Raw genomic sequence first — 18846 nt, forward strand, 5'->3', positions numbered from 1 at the left:
TCACTAAGTTACTAAGGCTCTCCTCAAAGTTGTGATCCTCCTGTCTCAGCCTCCTGAGTGGCTGGGATTACAGGCTTGTGCCGCCATGTCTGGCACAAATGTGTTTTGAAGCTAAAGCTTTCATAGGAGAGTTCTTTTCTTTCTTTTTTTTAAAAAAATATTTATTTTTTAGTTGTAGATGGACACAACACAGTGCCTTTATTTTTATGTGGTGCTGAGGATCAAACCCAGGTCCTGCCCGTGCTAGGTGAGCGCTCTACCACTGAGCCACAATCCCAGCCCCCAAGAGAGTTCTTTTCTTTTAACTGTATTACCAGTTACCTTATAGATAAATGTTAGTATTTATTTAGTTTTCTGTCGGTGAAGTATATTCATTCCCTTCATTATTATTCTTTGAATTCTTTACTGTGAGATGCTTGTCCTCATCAAATTTATGTTTTTATGATAATAATAAAAATTACATAAACAAGAAATGTAAGGCAGGGTAAGGGTCGGGAACGTGGGGAGGTGTTGCAGTTTAACTTGGTTGGCAAGGAAAGGCTTCCCGAATAATGTGACATTTCCGAGAATTTGAAGGAGGCCTGGGAGGAAGCTTTGTGTATTTGGAGAAGAATATTCTAGCAGAGGGAACAACAAGGCTTGAGGCATGAATGTGCATGTGTTTCGGGAGTAGCAGGGAAGCCAGAGTGGGGGGCTGGGAGGGCTGTTGGAGATGAGGTCTTGGAGGTCACAGGGGCCAGTTGGTGGGAAGCCCCAAAGATTGTCTTGAGGCCTTTGGATTCTTCTATCTTGGCTGAGATGCTAAGCCATGGGAAGGAGAAGGGCTATGATCTGACGGACATACATGAGTGCCATGTGGAGGAGAAGCTCTAGGAGGGCATAGGTGGAGACAGGGAGTCCAGGTAGCAGACTGTTGAAATAATCCAGATAAAAGAAGACGGTGTGGGCTGTGGCTCAGTGGTAAAGCACTTGCCTTGCATGGATGAGGCCCTGGGTTTGATCCTCAGCACCACATAAAAATAAATAAATAAAGATATTGTGTCCATCTACAACTAAAAAAAAAAAAAAAAGATGGTGCATTGCACCAAGGCATTTGCTATGGAGCTGCTGCTGAGAAATTGTCGTCTTCTGGAAAAGAGCTGATGGGATTTGCTGTTGTACTGATTGCAAGATGATGAAAAAAGGTGGTGAGGGGGGCAAGAAAAGACTTGGGGAAGACTTGAAGAGGAACACATTTGGACTTGGGTATAGGAATGAGTCACAGCTTCATTTGCATATGTTTTGTTTGAGGTGTCCATTAGATACCTACCTCACAAAGTCCCATAAGCATGTTACATGTGCGTATGTGTGTATGTATATATGGTATACATGTACACACATATATGCACATACCTATTTATAGATCCTCCAGTACATGTAGGGACAGACATATATATAAGGTAGAGAGTGGTCCAGGTTAGAGTTATACATTTACCATACAGATGTCTACTAGTGGTGTTGGAATCATGAGATAGGACAGGACGATATCATCAAGAAAGCCAGTTTAGAAAAGAGAAGGCTACAAAGAGTTCAAGGCCCTCTCTTACAAGGAGGTGTGAAAGAGCCACAAGAGAGTAGGGTAACCTAGAAGCTGGGAGAAGAATATGTGACACAAAGCAGAATGTTTTGCTATGTTGAATATGCTGAAATCTTGAAAAAAGAGAGAGCCAGAAAGTTTGCCATTGGATTTGGAGGCCTGGAGACCATGCTGACCTTCCTAAGGGCTGCTCTAGTAAAGTGGGGCAGAGAAACCCTGGCTGCAGCTGGTTCTGGACAGACTGGGAGGGGTGGTGGTGGTGGAGACAGCTAGTAAAGATAGCTTCTTTGAGGAGTGTTGCCGTGAGAACAGAGAAGTGGAGCATTCTGTGCAGTAGACTGGAACGGGGTATTCTTTAAAGATGGAAGCTGTCCAGGGCGTCTGCATGCTAACAGGAACGACTGGAGAAGTCTCTGAGCAGGCACAAGCAGAAGGAGTGTAGTGCCTGGTAGAGGAGGGTGTCCCTCAGTAGGCCCAGGTCCTTCATCAGGAGGAAGGCAGACCCACTGCAGGACAGATCAACAGATGGGTGTGTCTTGTAGCTTCTGTTTTCTCAGTGAAACAACAGGTGAGGTCATGCTTGAGAGTGTGGGATTAGGTAGCTGTTGCACATCTCAGAGATATTTTGGGGCTATATTTGCATTTTAAAGCACGGCGTACATTTGATAATTACTTTTGATGAGCAATAAACACTTCCTTAAGAAATTTAGAATAGAGCCAGAAATGTATTCTTAAGTTAGATTTAATATAGTCTTGTCTTTGCCTGTCTATATAAGACTATCTCCTTAAATGTGTACCAATGAAAGAAAATTGTGTATGTATGTGTGAGAGAGAGACAAGTAGTGACATTAAGTTCCCTCCAGTGACTGTTACGGGAGAGAAAGCTGAGCTGTCTTTCACCTGGATTGATATCGCTGCCGGCAACAGTCCTGGAGATCTCATCTGAGGTTCCCTCTGGGAGGGTTTTCCAGACTGGGGCAGTTCATTGAAGCCGTAGATCTGATATTTATTTTTATTTACATACTACTTTTCCCAAGGAGCTCGGGGGACTCTGTGAACATTCTTGTGATAGTCCGAGAGGAGTTAAGCAAGTCTTGAGAGCTGAACAATAAAGTCTTGTTATTCTAAGCATTGTTTAAAACTATTATGATTTGTCTCTCAAAGAATTCTTGGCCTTGGGGCAAGCGATGGACTACAAGTGGGAGCTTGAGCTATTAGCTCAGTTTCCCCTCACACCCAGAATGTGTGACCTGTGCTGAATCAGCTTGGAGGTCTCTTTAAACTGGCCGCTGCTAATGGGCAGGGTGGTGGCTCTTCACCACAGAGAGGCTGCCTCTTCCCGGAGGACATGGCCCGTGTCTGTTGGTCCCTGCTGTTTAAGTTGGATGAATGCTAATGTGCTGTCGCAGCGTTCTGGAGGAGGCTGTATTTGTTCATGACATCTGATGTGAGTCTTGAACTTATTATATTTATGTCGTTGGCTGCCTTCGCTCTGGTCACATCTTGGTCTAATGACTGAGAGATGGCAACTGTACACTTTTCTCGACTGAATTCTATTTGTCAAGAACAATTTTCACATTTTTGGATTTTTCTTTCATTAACGATTGTGCAGCAAAAATGAAAATAAAAATTTAAAAATATCTTGGGAAGGTCTCAACTTCACTGCCATCCCGTTCGCCATTCACTCTGCATATCTGTGGTTTGTTTTAAGCCATGTGCCAGTGCCTCTTCTTGGAGGTATAAATTCACACAGGGCCTGGCAGAAGCTACAGACAGGATGTTGACTCTTGAGTGTCTCTGACTGACGGACTAGGAGGCCCCCTTGGAGGTGCTACAGGGCTCCAGGCAATCTATGTTTCTAGCCAAGGTCTCTAAAACCCAAGGTTTTAAAGTGCTTGCTTAAGATTCCTGGGGCTGATTTACCTACAAGAATCTAAAAATTACATTTTTTTTTTTCTTTCAGAGAGACCAAGCATGAAAGCTGCCCAATGGTTTTCCCCGTTAACTCCTGGCTGGCCTAACTTTTGCTCCTCAGATTTGTAATTTCTAATCAGCCAGGTGGGGCCCCTAGCAAGGGCCTTCTACCACTGGTTACTCCTGGGGTTGTCTCCTCACTGGTGAAGCAGGGCCTTAGACTAGTATGACCTCTAGCATCCTGTGAGTCCCCTGATCTCTGTGGGGTTTGGCAATCACCCTTGACCCATGGACACCTTCAGATCACCTCATTTATTCCTTGTGTATTGGTTTCTATATGCAAGACACCAGAGGTCCTTGAGTGTCGGCTTATACAAAGCATTCAAGGAATATCCTCTTCCTCATTCTTCCATGGCCTCTGGAGGAGACTTTAGTAAATTCCTGTTAGACTCTTAAAAGATGACTAGTATTGTTTTCAGCTTGTCATGTGAGGAATTTGAAGCTCAGAGCAGTGAGCCTTAGTTTTATGCACTTAAATAAAACTTAAATTCTTTACACCAAGCCCTAGTTAGGAGGAATGATTTTAAAGAAATGGGAATGGAAGAATGTATTTTCTAATCTATTCAATAATTACAGAGATCCAGTTAGAGATCTAAATGACAATTGTTAATTTTATTGTCCTTCACTACTGATTGTGAAAAGTTTGCCATGGGAACCTAAAGCTAATTATGAAGAGTTAAATGCTTCATGAAGAGACAAGAGGATCTGCCAGAAATACAGGTGTCTGTCTTAGAATTAGATTGCTTTATAGCAGAATGCTTGTAAAACACAAGGGAAAATATAAAATGTGCCTTCCGCTTCCAAGAAGATGTGAAGATTGTAAAAATCAGAATTAAGTCATATGAAACTGTCTCTGCTCTTTGAAAATGCAGACCATTCCATGCCAAAATAATATTCTTTTGGCAAAGAAATACAAGTTTTTAAAAACAATAGCCCCAAGAATCTCGAGTGTCTATAAAGTGACTACTGTAGCTGAGAGGTGAAACTGGAATCCTGGTTCAGAGCCTGCTTTCTCTCAGTTTCCCCAAGTGGGCATAGTTTAGGTGACAGGGCATCTGTATGGCAGCTGCTGGTGCTACGAGTTAATGCCAGAGAAGACAAAATTGTTGGCAGACGACTTCTAATTTCATTGTTGTGCCAAGGCCAGAAGAAAAAGAAGTTTATGTTCTTTTGAAGTGGGAAGATGTCATCTTCCTCCCACCCCCTTGGGCTTCACACACTTGTACACACAGAGCATCCTCAAGATGTTTATTAATCATGGTCTGACAACACAGAGCCTAAGCTGATTTGTTTGTGCTACTGTTAAAAAAAAAAAAAATTGAACTAGTAAAATTTGCCTGGTTTTGGGAACAGTATTTTATTGCATTAAAAAATTTCTAGGGTAATAATTATAGATAATTTGAAATGTCATATAAGCATTAAAAGCAGTGGGCAGCAAACGGTGTTTCTTTAAATAAAGGCTTATTAGAACTCAGCCACACCCATTCATTTGCATATTGCTTTTAACAGGCTGCTCTCCAGTCACCAAAGCAGAATTGAATAGTTGCAACAGTGTCCTTTTGGCCTGAAGTGCTAAAATATTTATTATTTGGCCCTTTCTAGAAAAGGTTTGCTGACCTGTGAGTTAAAGCCTTGGAAGATGTTCCTGTTGGGGGCCATTTTGCAAGGTGCCTAAGTCTGTTTGGCCTCTAGAATATCTGTTTCCCCACTTCAGATAACCCTTCTTGATCCCCAGAGTTATAATCACAGGGGAAGGAGAAACTTTTTTGGAAAATTAGCAGAAAAGAATGGACGGACTCTTTCCTCTGGAGGAACCATTTTAAGAGTGCCAGCCCAGCCAATGGCTTCAACTCCCTCTGACTTTAGCCTTCTTTGATTATGTGGCAGTTGTCTTTGACTATTTGAAGGGCTGTCATGTGGAAGAGGTGTTAGCTTGTGAGACGGTGAGGAACTACATTAGAATGAATGGGTGCAATGTTACTTACTGTGAGAAAGTCTTTCAGCTCGAGGAAGAATCACACTTGCTAGGAGCCCCTGTGCCCAAGAATGTGGTTTAGTGGGTAATGAACTCCCTGTCATGAGAGAGATTCAAATAAAGGTCTATGATCACTTGGTACATAGAACATGTACAGTGGATACAAGATGTTTGTGCCCGAAAAGTTCTGAGTTCAATCTTGAAATTCTAATGGCTTCTTTGGTTCAAGTTTTGTTTCCAGGCTCAGATTGTAACCACAGTTTAATTGGTTGTGGGTCTCTAGAGGCATCTTGGATGGTTTTCTGAAAATGAAATACTGGCCAAACCAGAGGAGTACCCAGAGGGAGAAACTTTTCTGGTGGGCAGAGATGGCGATGGAAAGGTTGGCCTGGAGCCAGTCTCCCCTTGGGCCACTATCGAACAGAGTGGCAGCAGGAAGGGTGCTATTTGTCACCAGACCTAAAGCCTCATGCCGACATCTTTACTTTCTGCTTAGGTCCCAGGAAAGAGGAAGACCTACGCTGGGGGCATATTACACACATGGAAGTTGAAACAGGGCTTTTGTATTGCAGCCTTCTGGGGCTTAGATTGGGACCTGAGTGTGAAGGGCAGGTCTGGGTGAGGTCATTCAGTGTCTTGTGATACTGCTGTGCTCCTGTAGTACAGAAGCAGCCATAGATAGTAATATAGAAATGAATGAGCGTGACCGTGTTCCAATAAAACTTTATTTACAAAAATAGACAGTGGACTCAGTTTGGCCCCCTGGACCAATAGCTTGCTGATTTCTGATAGTGACTTTGAACATCAGAGCTGGCTAGAAAATGTCAGCTCTGATTAATTCCTTCATGTTTTGGAGAAAGGGAAATGACATGTCCAAAGTCACACCAGGGTTGAGCCAAGATGACAAGCCAGAATGTAGTTTTAGTTGAGTGCCTATTTTGGGATGCTATGCTACCAAATGCTATGGTCAGGTTATAGCATTTGGTGTTGAAGAGAGGACCTTGTGAAAGAAAGCAATACCTGCTTCAGGTACGTTCTGAATAACAGTTTTGAGAGCTGAAGGAAGGTATTTTACCAGAGGCAACCTTCCATCCCTCAGACCTGTCCTAACTTTTTCTTAGATGGGTTCTGTTCACAGGAAAACAAAATATATGTTGCATAAATTCACAGGGAGAAATAACACCCCAGAGTTGTGAAAAAGCAATGGGCTCCCGCAGCTGCGTCACAGGATTTGATCACTTCAGCTGAGAGTGCCAGGAGATTTGAGACAGATGTTTTCAGACATGCCGCATGCCTAAAACATTTCCAGGGGTCGGACTGCAAAAAGTGACTTAATAAGTGGAGAAACAGGGAAAGTATGCAAGTTGAGGATACAAGAGTTTATTCACCACTAGGTGCGTGGCCAACCTCTTTGCATTACATCTGCCTGTCAGGGTTGGCTCTTTAATCTCTCGTGCCCTCGGTATTGCTCTTTGTCTGCCCATGAATAAAGTGCAGCATTGTGGTTAGTAATCCCACTCCAGTGACTCGACTTCAAATGTGGTTTTGGAGTGCATCCCAGAGTTCTGTTTGCTAAGCTCCCTACTCCTGTTTCAGAGACACCACTGGATACAGAGCAGCGAACACTGAAGGCTTCCCTCTTCCTTAAACCTGTCGGGTTGTGGGCTCTCTCTTTCCCCCTCTTGCTGCTCCGTTCTTTTCTTTTCTTCTTTTTTTTTCCCCTCATTTTTTTTTTAAGCTTTCCAAGGCAAGTTCATGGATACTAAGCTGATGTGTTTGTTGTTCTTTTTCTCCCTGCCTCCGCTCCTAGTGAGTAACCACACTGGCCGCATCAAGGTGGTCTTTACTCCGAGCATCTGTAAAGTGACCTGCACCAAGGGCAGCTGTCAGAACAGCTGCGAGAAGGGGAACACCACCACTCTCATTAGTGAGAATGGCCATGCTGCCGACACCCTGACGGCCACGAACTTCCGAGTGGGTGAGTTCCTCCACGGTCCCTGACTGTCCTTCCCGAACAGAGTTTTATGAGATTGTAGCACTTAGACACCCTTGCATTCACACTGCCTGCCCGAACGTGTTTCTGTCTACGAGTACAAATAAGCTTCTTTCACTAGGTCTGTTGAATTACTTTCGGAATAATTGCTAACCTGACTTTTGGTTTCTTAGAGAGATGGCAACTAGGATATTTCCCCTTACTGCTTAGCATTTCCCCAGCCATGTGGTGATGGGGATCTATAGAGGAGAACAGAAGGGTATAGGCTTTAGACTGAGACCCCCAATGCACAACTTGCAACTGCTCAGCTGCAAATTTTATCAGCTCCTTGCTAAACAGAATGGGCATTAAATTTGACGAATGCACAATTTGGAAGGTGGTGATGAAATTTAGAATTTCACTTTATAAGTAACCAGCCTCTTTTAAAAAAAACTTTATAAAAATTGTCAAAAACCTGTGCTTTGGTTGTACAAAAAGGGATACAGGCTGGCATCCTTTGCCACGTTTCTGCTTTATATCACGAGACTGAATTATAAATTGATAAATTGATGGATCTGGGGGAAGAGATACTAGTGGATTATGGCCAGCACTCAACAACAGTAAATTAATTTAAATATGAACTGGTAGTGACCGACTGCAACAGAAGCTTTTTGCGTCTTTGTAAATTTTTGTTTTTTACTTTTTCGTAAATGGAGAAGGTACTGCGGTCTACTGAAAGCTGTCATAGTGCCGTGTTGTCATGCAATACAGTATTTTTATCACAGAAAAAAAAATGTCTTTTATTATTTTTTGACCAATTATGGTTTGCCATGTGTACTCAAATAATCACAGACACCCACGTTACTTTACGAGTTACTCACAAGAATAACCCAAATGTCAGACAGATAATAACACTGGCTAGATCTAGTCTTTTTATGGAATATTGCTGTTTAGTCTTGGGACTGTTTGTCTTGGGAGGGGGGATTGAAGGAAAGGGGGTGTCTATTTCAAACTGATTTCCATCAAGACAAAATACAAAGGGCAGCTCCAAGTTCTTATGAGCTCTTTTGATTATTCTTCTGCTGTATTGCGAATCCTAATCCTTAGGAGGCGGAAACAATATTCTCGTTCGTCTGTACTTGGAAAAAGCATGTGCCCCTGGATACGATTTAAGAAGGGTATTGTGACTTTCCTGGCTATGATAGGCGTACTTTGGACATATTTTAAGAAGAATTTAGCTGTTAGATGCCAAATGGCATATTATGCTTAGCAGGGCAGGGAGCCGAGTCTAATGGGAAGTGTTGAACTGACGATCAGGAAACGGGGCTCTGGTCCTGGTCCTGCTGCTCACAGCTCACCCACAGGGCATGCCAGTTGATATTTCTGGGCCTTGGGTTTTCTCATCCATAAAATTATTTAGTGACCTCTAAAATTCAGTCTGCCTCTGAAAGCTTATGGCTTTTTATAAGCAATAAGTAATAATAAGTAATAATGCCTTTTTTGAGGGGGAGGGTTATAGACTAGGAGAGGAAGGGATAAGGTAATTCCTAATAGGCTATTCTGAGCTTAGTGGCTACCCCCCTTTTCTCGGTTGCCTTTCTCACTCACTCAGTCACCGCTTCCTCTCATCCACCACCGCCAACTGTGTCTGCTTTTTCTTGTCTTTATGGTGTGTCTTTACAGTAGCAGCGGCAGAGCAGTCCAATGGGTGGTAATTTTTTGGCTTACAGTGTATTCATTCTGAAACTAAATATTTGAAGGCTTTGAGAAACAGAGGAAGTCTGCTTGTTAAAACACGGTGCACACTTTCCTCTCTGGCATCCAACCAGATGTTTAGGAGCAGAATACACACAGCCTATTCAAAACACAAAGTGGAGCAAAATTATTCACAAAAAGCATTTTCAAAATCAGAACTCAGCCTTCCACAAAAGGATTGGCGGAGCAGTTTGGTTTTTTTAAGAAATGTTTTATTACAACTTTAAAAGTTAACTTAAAAAAAAAAAACCCATTTACAATATGTCGTTTCACAATGGGAATCGTGGGAAGCATTTCATTCATATCCTGAACTATTTCCCTCTCCTGTTTACATTTTTGTTCAAATATTAGATAGTTGGAGGGACAAGTTTTGTGATTTTTATTTACTGTAGAATGATAATTTTGTCAAAGTTACAGGTTGTGATCATTCAAAGATTCAGAAAAACTTCATTTGTAAGATCATTTTTGGATTAGTTTAGTGTGATTTTTCTATTTACAAAGGGTAGTTTTCTAACTTGTTTTTCTTATATATTTGTCTATGTTACATCTTTTGATAAATAAGATATGTGCAAAGAAGTATAGTTGGAGGCAGATTCAAATTATCATAATTTGTTAGCAACTTTCTTTGGCCGTTGATGTTTAAGGGTTCTAAGGGGTGGCGGCTGGCAAACTTTCTGTACAGGGCCAGTTAGAATACAGTTTAGACTTTGTGGGTCCTTCAGTCTCCGTTGTAACTGCTCACCCTGCCATTGTAGGGAGAAAGCAGCCAGAGACAATAAGCACAAGAACGGGCAGAGCTGTCCTGCCAGAACAGTCGGTGGGCCAGCATTGGCTGAGTTCTGTCCTTTGCTGACCCCTGCACCAAGGAGTCCAAATAATGCAAGGAAAATCACATGGACTCCTTAGTTAAGTAATTCATTTTGATAATCAGAACAACAGAAATGATTTTGAACATTTGCAGAGTAATTTACATGTTTTAGTTTTGAGGGGGGAGGTGGAATGGATCTTATCGTCACCCATTTTTTCAATATGGAAACTAAGGCACAGAAGGTTAAGTGTGCTGGCCTTAGTTACACAGAGGCACTTAGCTAAGACTAGAACTTAGGGCTTATGGCATCTCTACTTTTCTGCCTGGAGTCTAACCACAGTGTGTGGGAGGGACATGTTGAAGAGGCTTGTGGAACTGGGTCTTGTTGGAAGGCTGGATGGTGTAAGAGAGAGAAAGCAACTGAATCCAGTGGATGTGGGTTCAAATCCTGAATTCATGATGGCCATTGGGTCAGCTCTGTTCCAGTTCTGGGCCTAGGCTCATGCTATTCAGGCACTAATAGATGTGCAGAGGGTTGTTCTCACTGGCAGAGCCCTCTTTCGCCCATGCTGCTTCTGGGACATCTTCTGCCCCGTAGTGACTGTGCCTGGGCTATCTAGATGGGAGAGGCAGCAGGTTCTTCTCTCATGATCCTGAAGTCTAATGGTCTCTGTTTCTGAGTATTCAGTGGGAGAAACAATAAGTAGAATCTCCACTTAGTGAGACTCTGAAAGGGAGGCCTCAGTGAAGGTGTTTTCCAAGAGAAGTACTCTTCTATAGTTAACACTCTTTCATGAAAGGTGATATTGAGATATTGGTATTATGTACAGAATAGTTACGTTAAATGATATTTCCCAAAAAGCAGACTTCTATTTATTATGATTTTCTTCCCCTCCGGCAGTCTGAGCTTGTTTTCTCCCTGTTCTCCTCCTTCCTGACTTTTTAAGAAATGGAAACATTTCCCCAGTTGGGTGGGCCAGCAGGTTCACCAATATTGTTTTTATGGATTCTTCACATTTCATAGGGATGTAATAAAGATGACCTTCTGGGATTTTTAAGTTGTTGATGAAGTCTAGGTTTCTTCTCACAAGAAGAACATAAGAATTCATGTTGTCACAACTAGAGTATTTTAAAGATAATCACACAGTCACTCAGCAAAACTCTTTTTGTAGAGACATAGAAAAACAGTCATGACTTCTGAAATAACACATTTGGTTCATAAGATGCAACTTTCTCTGAGGAATTACCAAGGACTCAAGTTCCACGAGCACCAATTGAATAATTATAAAAACGTATTTGATAGTTTAAAAATTATGTTCCTATGTGTTATTTTATTTGATGAGAGAGGTCAGTGGTAGTATCCATAATTTGCAAATATGAGAACTGAGGCTTTTGTGGCTTGATTAAAGATAACTTTAGGGCTGGGAATGTAGCTCAGTGGTAAAATGCTTGCCTAGCATGCGTAAGGCCCTTTACCGTTTAAGAGGACTTAAGTCAGTTTTCTTATTCTAGTGTTCTGGTGTCTTTGGCTGTCCCACATTACCCCCATGACCATATATTAAGTGATTATATAAAAACATGGTTTAAGATTTTTCATGATAGCCAAGTAATAAATCTGCCTCGAAAGGGCTTATGTTTTGAGGAGGAGATAAAGAGTATATGTAAATAGCCCTAAGTCAAGGAAGAATGCTCCTACCAGGAGCCTGGCAGGGTGGTAACAGTTCCTCCTAGGGAGGATACTTTGAGAGGAGATGAAAGAGATAGCATGCAGTGCTTCTGTTAGTCCACCATGCTGTCCTACCCCCTGAGCCCGTCCCACCTCCTGAGCACATCATGGTGAGTGAATGCTGTGGCCCAGCCATTGACTACTGAGGACAACTGGAAATATCAGAAAGCCTGAAGTAAAGGTGGATGAGGAATGGGGAAAAAGAGGCGAAGTTGATATGGGAAGGAAGGATTAACCCATTAGAACTGGGCATGGAAATAGGAAGGTGCAGATGGTTTGGGGGAATTGAGAGCTGTTATACTTCATAGTAGATGACGGGTCTGGGAGGGTACCTGGGATTTTAAGCTTGGACTCCACTCTTTTGGTACTTAGTAATAAAGTTCCTTGAAAAGGAGACATCCATATGGGTTATTTTGAAAAAGGTGAGGTGCCCTCTTGGTGTTTCAGTGGGGAACCAGTTTCCAGACGCTGTTTCTGAGTGCCCGTTCTAGCCTCCTTCAGCTCTCCTGAGGCTTGTCTGGTGCCCTGCACTGGAAATCTCAGCGATTGCACAAAACCAGTTGCTACCGAAATGCTTGAGGAGCACAAGCAGTTCACGTTGTTAAACTCATTCTGTTGGTTATCTTCACAAGGGGGAAGAAAACTTCCTCTAAGCGAGGCCTTCGATAAACTGATGTGACAGTTGGAGGTCGGGGAGCATTTAGATTTTTTTTCTGGCAACTTAGTTCAAACACCAGGTCATTCACCTCTGCCTTTCATCATGGTTTGAGCCCCTGGTGTTTATCAAGAAATCAGTGAACATGCTGGTGGGCCACTCCGATTAATTTGTGACTACATTTTACCCTCAATGAATTTCACAGCTAGATCTTATGTATTTTGGAGACAATTTAATATAAAACTTAAAGAAAGTAATTTTTGTATTCTATTGCATTAGGGCAATTTAGAATGCCTAAAACTTGTCAAAGAAACTACTCCCAAATATAGTCAGTCTTATCAAATTATTTTCTAACACCAAGTAGATATAGGAAAACAGAATATTTAGAGCACCCACAAAAGGCTATTGGAACATCCATTCATTTAACATATTTACTAAGCACAAACTATGTGCCAGAGATTGGTTTAGGTATTTGAGATACAGCAGTGAGCCAAATAGATAAAGTCCTTGCTCTCCATTAAAAATGATATATATATATAATCTGTGATGTGGATGAACCTTAAGGATGTTATGATAAGTGAAATGAACCAGTCACAAAAAGACAAATCCTGGGTGATTGCACTCTGTGAGTAGTCAAATTCTTAGAGACAGAAAGTAGGATGGTGGTTGCTGGGGTGGGATTATAGGGAGGGTGGACTGGGGGTTGTGTAATGAATATGGAGTTTCAGTTTTGTAAGATGAAAATTTTCTAGAGATGGATTGATGCACAGCAATGTGAATGTGCTTTATGCTAAATGAACTGTGCATTCAAAAATGGTGAATATAGTCCAGTTAGGTTACACATGTTTTACCACAATCAAAAATTTTAAAAGTAGAAATAAGTATGTACACTACTATCAAATGTATGGTACCAAAAATATATTGTAAGAAACATGAAATAATGTCATATGGTAATGGTAAGTACTATGGAGATGACATCAAGAAAGGGGCTAGACAGGGGGGAGTGTCCGTGGGGGACACAGATTGCTATTTTGGCAGCTCAGGGAAGCCTCTCTGGTGAGACAGCATTTGAGTAGAGACCTGAATGAAGTGGGGACAGAGCCCTGTGAAGGAGCATCAGCAACTTGATCACTGAACTGTGTGACTGAGCTTTTAATTTTATCTACACCATGGAGTGTGTCTAAAAGGCGGGTGTTAGGAGCGTTCATTCAGACTTTTCTAGTATGTCATCTTGGGTTAGAATTTATCAATGTATATTGTATCAGGGAATCGAATTGATAAGATCCATGGATAAGAGCCTTATCCACAGAGGATGGAGGCAAGCAGTTCTTGTCCTTGGGGTCAAAGAAGGAAATCATCCTGGGATTTTATAGAAGTCTTGGTGATTTATAATAAAAAGTAAAGATTTTTGAGATGAAAACAAGCCACCAAACTGTCCCCTCTTTCTCCTACATTCTTTTCACATAAGACAGATCATATGACTTGGGCATGAAGCTTCTTTTAAGGCAGGGAAATAAAATTGTCCTACCTGGGGTGTGTGTGTGTGTGTGTGTGTGTGTGTGTGTGTGAGAGAGAGAGAGAGAGAGAGAGAGAGAGAGAGACATGGGAGTGTACTGGGTGGAGGAGAGGTGTGTGGAAAAATGGTTCTGGGGTCAGGAAGGACAAGGCAGGACAGTTGGTTGACTGTAAGAGTGAAAGTCTGGAGAGAACAAAATCCAGTTTGGTTGAAGGTAAGGGGTGTCTGGGTGGTGGGCTAAGAAAGTATGTCTGTAGCCAGGACAGTTAATATTTATTTTTTTAATTTAGGTAAAAAAGGGTTCAGCTGTTGGCTAAATCTGTGAGAGAGGCCCATGTGCTAGATTGCCCTTTAAGCACTCCTGGCCTGCCTCCTGGGAGTGGATGGGGGCTCCTCCAGGGTTGTCTAGGCTAGCCTGGAATAAATAAGCTTTAAAATTTCCTTGGAGGCTGTAACAGAGTCACAAAGTGTGTACTCTTTCCTGGTCTGTCCGCTTGGGCACATGAAATGCTCTTTGGAAAAGGCCAGACTGGTTGGTGTTAGCATCCAGGCCCCTCCAGGATCAGCGGCTGCTGGCTCCCCAGCCTTTACTTTGGCTGTGTCCCTTTATCCACCTGATGCTGTCCTTCTGCCAAGCTAAGCCTCGGGGATACCAAAGGTCCCCAGTGCTCCAGGCCCTCTATGCCTCTATTCACATGGCTTCCTCTGCCTGGAGGGCACTTTTCCCCACCCACTCTGCCTGGACCGTCACCTACTTTCCTTGTGAGATTCAGGCAAGTGATGATCATGCTACAGAGCCTCATGGTCCTTATTTGTTACTCTACTGTCTCATCACTGTACTGTACGCTGCTAGAGAACAGGGGCCTGTTTACTCCATCTTGGCATTCCCTGAGCCAGAGGGTCTCACTTTGGAGACGCTTAATGGTGGATTTTGTTGACACCAAATTGTATACGCTGGTGCCTATATCATGCAGGCAACGGTTCATCCTTAATGAACGGTTCATCCTTAATTCTCAGACAAGGAAAATCATCATTATTCCCAGAAGGAAAATAATCAATTGAGAAGTCTCAGTAGAGTTTAGGGGCACACTGACCACAAGATGCATGCATGATAAAAGGGATCCCTTATAACACTTCACCTGGAGGTGAGTTTTTAGCACTGACTGTAAAGTACTTTCCACTCAGGGCAAGATTCAGTTAGATTTTCATGCCTTGTGTCCAGCTGCTCCTCCAGACATGGAATTCCAGGTCCCACTCCTGCATCTACTAAAATGCTGACAGTCTTGTAAGGAAGAACCCAAGTTCTGTTTCAAGAAAGTGCAGTTCTCTTTTCTCCCTTTCTTATTATCCTTCCAGTCTTTACCATGTCATTTGACACTTGGTGGTCTAGCTCAGGTGTGCTCTGGACTGGCTCCAGAACTCTTGAGTTGTGATTTCATCTCTCTGATTCTCAATGGCCACGGTGGTAAAATGAATAGGATAAGGGCTGACTTTTCTTAGAAAGAGCCGGCTGTGGGCTCCTTGGATGGATTTGACGACCTTTGTCTTTTTCTGTAGGCAGTCAATCCTTTTAATTTGCAAGCTGTATCTCCTGTGCTGTGGAGTGGAGGCCTGGAAGGTGGAGGCTCGTCCTTGTAGCTCCTGGAGCTTGGATAGGGTATGCTCCTGTGTACCCCAGAGACAGAGGTTCCTTTATTTACAGATCCTGAGAGCACAGTACTGTTAAGAAAGACAGAGAATGTTTCTGTCACTCCTTTACTTTGGCATCTGGTACAAGTGCATGGAATCTCTATACTTGTTTGCATCTAAGCTTCCTCTCGGGAGGTTAGACTTTGCACAGAATACTGTCAGGTGGCATCACCATGTGGCCACAGCAGTGCTGTAGCACTGCGTCCTCTCTGCCTTGTATCATGCTCCTCCTTGAGGAGTTCACTTGTGTACACAGGAAGTTCTGTTGCCAAACCTGCTGGCAAGGGTTGGAAGTACTTTTGGAACCCAACGCTGTGGTCAGGAGGAAAAATAATCAACCTGAATAGATGGGGGCATCTCCAATGATGTGTGATTGTAACATTTAATCCTACTTTGTCCTCTTTACTCTGCTGTCAGTGGTGTATGTACCTCTGGGCTTCGAGGTTAGGGTAGATTTTAAGGAAGCTGGACCTACCAAATGGCTATTGTAATCTCACTTACATGACACAGTATACATATACAAATTGGGCCTGATTTTGCACCAATATTGGTACCAACGTTTAACTCTCAAGGTACGTATAGATTTTTTTTTCCAAGTGGGGAAGGAAGAATGAATTTGTGTGTTGTTGGAAAAACCTCCTGGAACTAACATCACAGATGATGTGAAAATGTTTCTGAGGGCAGCCACACAATCATCTTTAGGCTAAGCAGTCCAGGAAAATAAAATAACTACCAAATGGGGGAAGAATAATGTTAGGAAGTTGGAGATTCATTCTCCCAAGTTATATCACAAGTGAAAGAAATTAGAGGAGCCAGATGCCCCTCCGTTGCCAATTTCATGCAATGCTGTCATTGATACACTTATTAAAACTCAGTGTTTCTACGTACTGGAAGGGTCTGGGCTTAAGGAACGGTTTACTGCTCAACGTCATTATCTTGAATCTAGACGCATGCAATCATGACTGAAAAACTGGCCCGTCTGCAGTGTTGGCTCCTCCTAAGATTCGGTGGGAAAACAACAACGACAACGACAACTTTTGTACACTAATGAGAGGTTTCTTCACTCTGAGACCAGACTTCAGATGCCCATCAGATTCAATAAGAATTTGTTCTGGATTACAGAGACTTTCTAAGTTTTCCTAAACTCGGTTTAATTTTCATCAGATTTTTTTCCTGGAAGAGGTAAAAGGGAAATGACATGAAAGTCTCTGGCCGGGAGGAAAGCCGACCACTGCCCTTTTCCTGGCAAATCAGGAAGTGCACTCGAGAACATTCTTAGCTAAAACCTTATTTAGCAAGAATTAAAATGTGTCACTTTTTGCCACTGCATTGTCCCTTTCTGAAGAAAGGGTGATTTATGAGCCCTCTGGATCTTCTTGTGGTATTAATAACATCTTGAGCCAGCTGTTTTATTGGGTGTACACAGAGGGTAATTAGAAACATCTGAGAATTCCATAATGTGCCCAGAAAGTCATGCCATTGTATGGAAAAGGAAAAAAAAATAACATTCATGCCTAACTTGTGTACTTGGTAAATAGATGAATCCACATTCAACATTTACTTTTGTTCTATACCATTTTCCAAAAAAGAAGCTAAATCTTCAGGTTGAAAATGTCCTTTCATTGAAATACACTCACTGCAAAAATCATGGCCTTATTTGGTAAAAGACTTCTGACTCGGCTGTTCTTACAGTAATTACTGTTTCCCTTCTGTCAAACTTCATCACATTATAGATGGTTTTCTGCCAGAAGAAGAGTTTCTTCCTTTTACCTGGCAGGTTCTTGAAAATCTTAGAATTCTGAGGGATCTCATTTAAGAAAACTAACTCTTAAAAAATATACTGTACCAGGGACTCCTCGTGTCCATTTTGGCTAATAGTTGATCTTAGAAGCTGGGTAGGGACACCGGACCTTAGGTTCCACGTTTGTTGTTTTTTTTTTTTTTGAAATTTGATCAGCTCCAGTGGTGGTTGTGCTGGAAATCTGTGGGTCTGCAGCAATAACGGCAGCTGAGTCAGGGCCTGATTTAGACCCCCTCCTTCCCTGCTTCCCTCCCTCAAGACAAAATTGAGACAAGAAAACCTAACAATCTGGTGGTGGCTGGTGAATGGTTTGCTTTTATCTTCATTTTTATCTTCAGTCCTTCTGAGAAGTCAGTGTTGAGTCCAACTGATGCACCCCCGGCAGACGTGGGCAGGGTTCAAGTGGGAGGCCTCTTGTATCTTTCAACCTGTCTCCCTTCACACGTCCTCACTGGGTAGGCTGTTGTGGTTCTCTCTGATCATTTGAGTAGGATTCCTCATTCATCATGGAGAAAGAGCTGTAGCCAATTGTGTTTTGCTAGAGGTTCTGAGTGACCTGCATTTCTAAAAATCTCCCAGGGGATGCAATGTGACTTGCCTGTGGGTTGCCCTTTGAGTCACAGATGTCTAAAAATATTAATCGTGAAAGATAATGGTTTCAAAAAGATACATTATTGTCATGAATTCATATGACTTATTGAGTTCTCTATATGAACCTAATACTATTAGGAAATGATTTTATAATAGCCAGAAGAGAATCATATAATCGAAATATGTCCACTTTTTGCAAATTTCCTTTTTCTGTTCCTGTCTTTCTTACAGCTGAGATTTCCTCACCCTGCCAGGTAGCCTTTTGGGCACAGCACCACCAGAATAGCTCAAGCCTTTGGTGGCCTCGTGCATCTTTACCACACCAAATGCTGACAGTGCTGGCTGCCCTGTCTCTTCACCCTACTATTCATCTTGCTTCAGTGTGCCGGCTTCAGAATTTTCCCCAAGATAGTCAGAAAGTCTCTTTGTTCACCTTGAATTCCAACAGACATGTGTCAAGCTCTCCAAAGAATTTTTCACCTTCTCTGCTGTAGCAGAACAACCTAATTTCTATGGCCCAGCCAGTATCCTAGGAAGGGAAGTGACGATGACCTCCTTTTGTCCTCAGCTCTGGGATGTAGCCCAAAGAGTTCCCTTGTCTTTACAGCATTCAGTGAGACATCACTGCCTGTGTGAGGTGTTCTGACTTGGAAGGATGATGCTATTGGTTTACAGATATTTGAGTTTTTCCAGGAGATCCAGAAGGGGACATATTGTTTGCATATTCTCATCCTTTGTGTTCAAGTCTTACTTGGGATTAATAATAAGCATTTCAACAATGTATTTGAGATAAGGGCTTTTTGGACTA

At 42.3% G+C, this 18846-nt stretch overlaps 1 protein-coding gene across 5 annotated transcripts in view; it reads left to right on the forward strand.

Annotated features, from left to right (window-relative positions):
• The window catches only part of Ltbp1 (latent transforming growth factor beta binding protein 1), a 389989-nt gene that overhangs the window by 157130 nt on the left and 214013 nt on the right, over positions 1–18846 (forward strand). For 3 of the 5 annotated variants that reach the window (XM_026395397.2, XM_077791690.1, XM_026395561.2), the window contains exon 5: positions 7336–7503. In XM_026395397.2, the coding sequence (XP_026251182.2) occupies positions 7336–7503 (168 nt within the window). Of the gene's footprint in view, positions 1–7194; positions 7504–18846 lie in introns of those variants that run through there. The other 2 variants (XM_026395474.2, XM_026395638.2) reach the window with 2 other exon arrangements.

This window comes from Urocitellus parryii, chromosome 12 (assembly GCF_045843805.1).
Source record: "Urocitellus parryii isolate mUroPar1 chromosome 12, mUroPar1.hap1, whole genome shotgun sequence".
Classification (NCBI taxonomy): domain Eukaryota; kingdom Metazoa; phylum Chordata; class Mammalia; order Rodentia; family Sciuridae; genus Urocitellus; species Urocitellus parryii.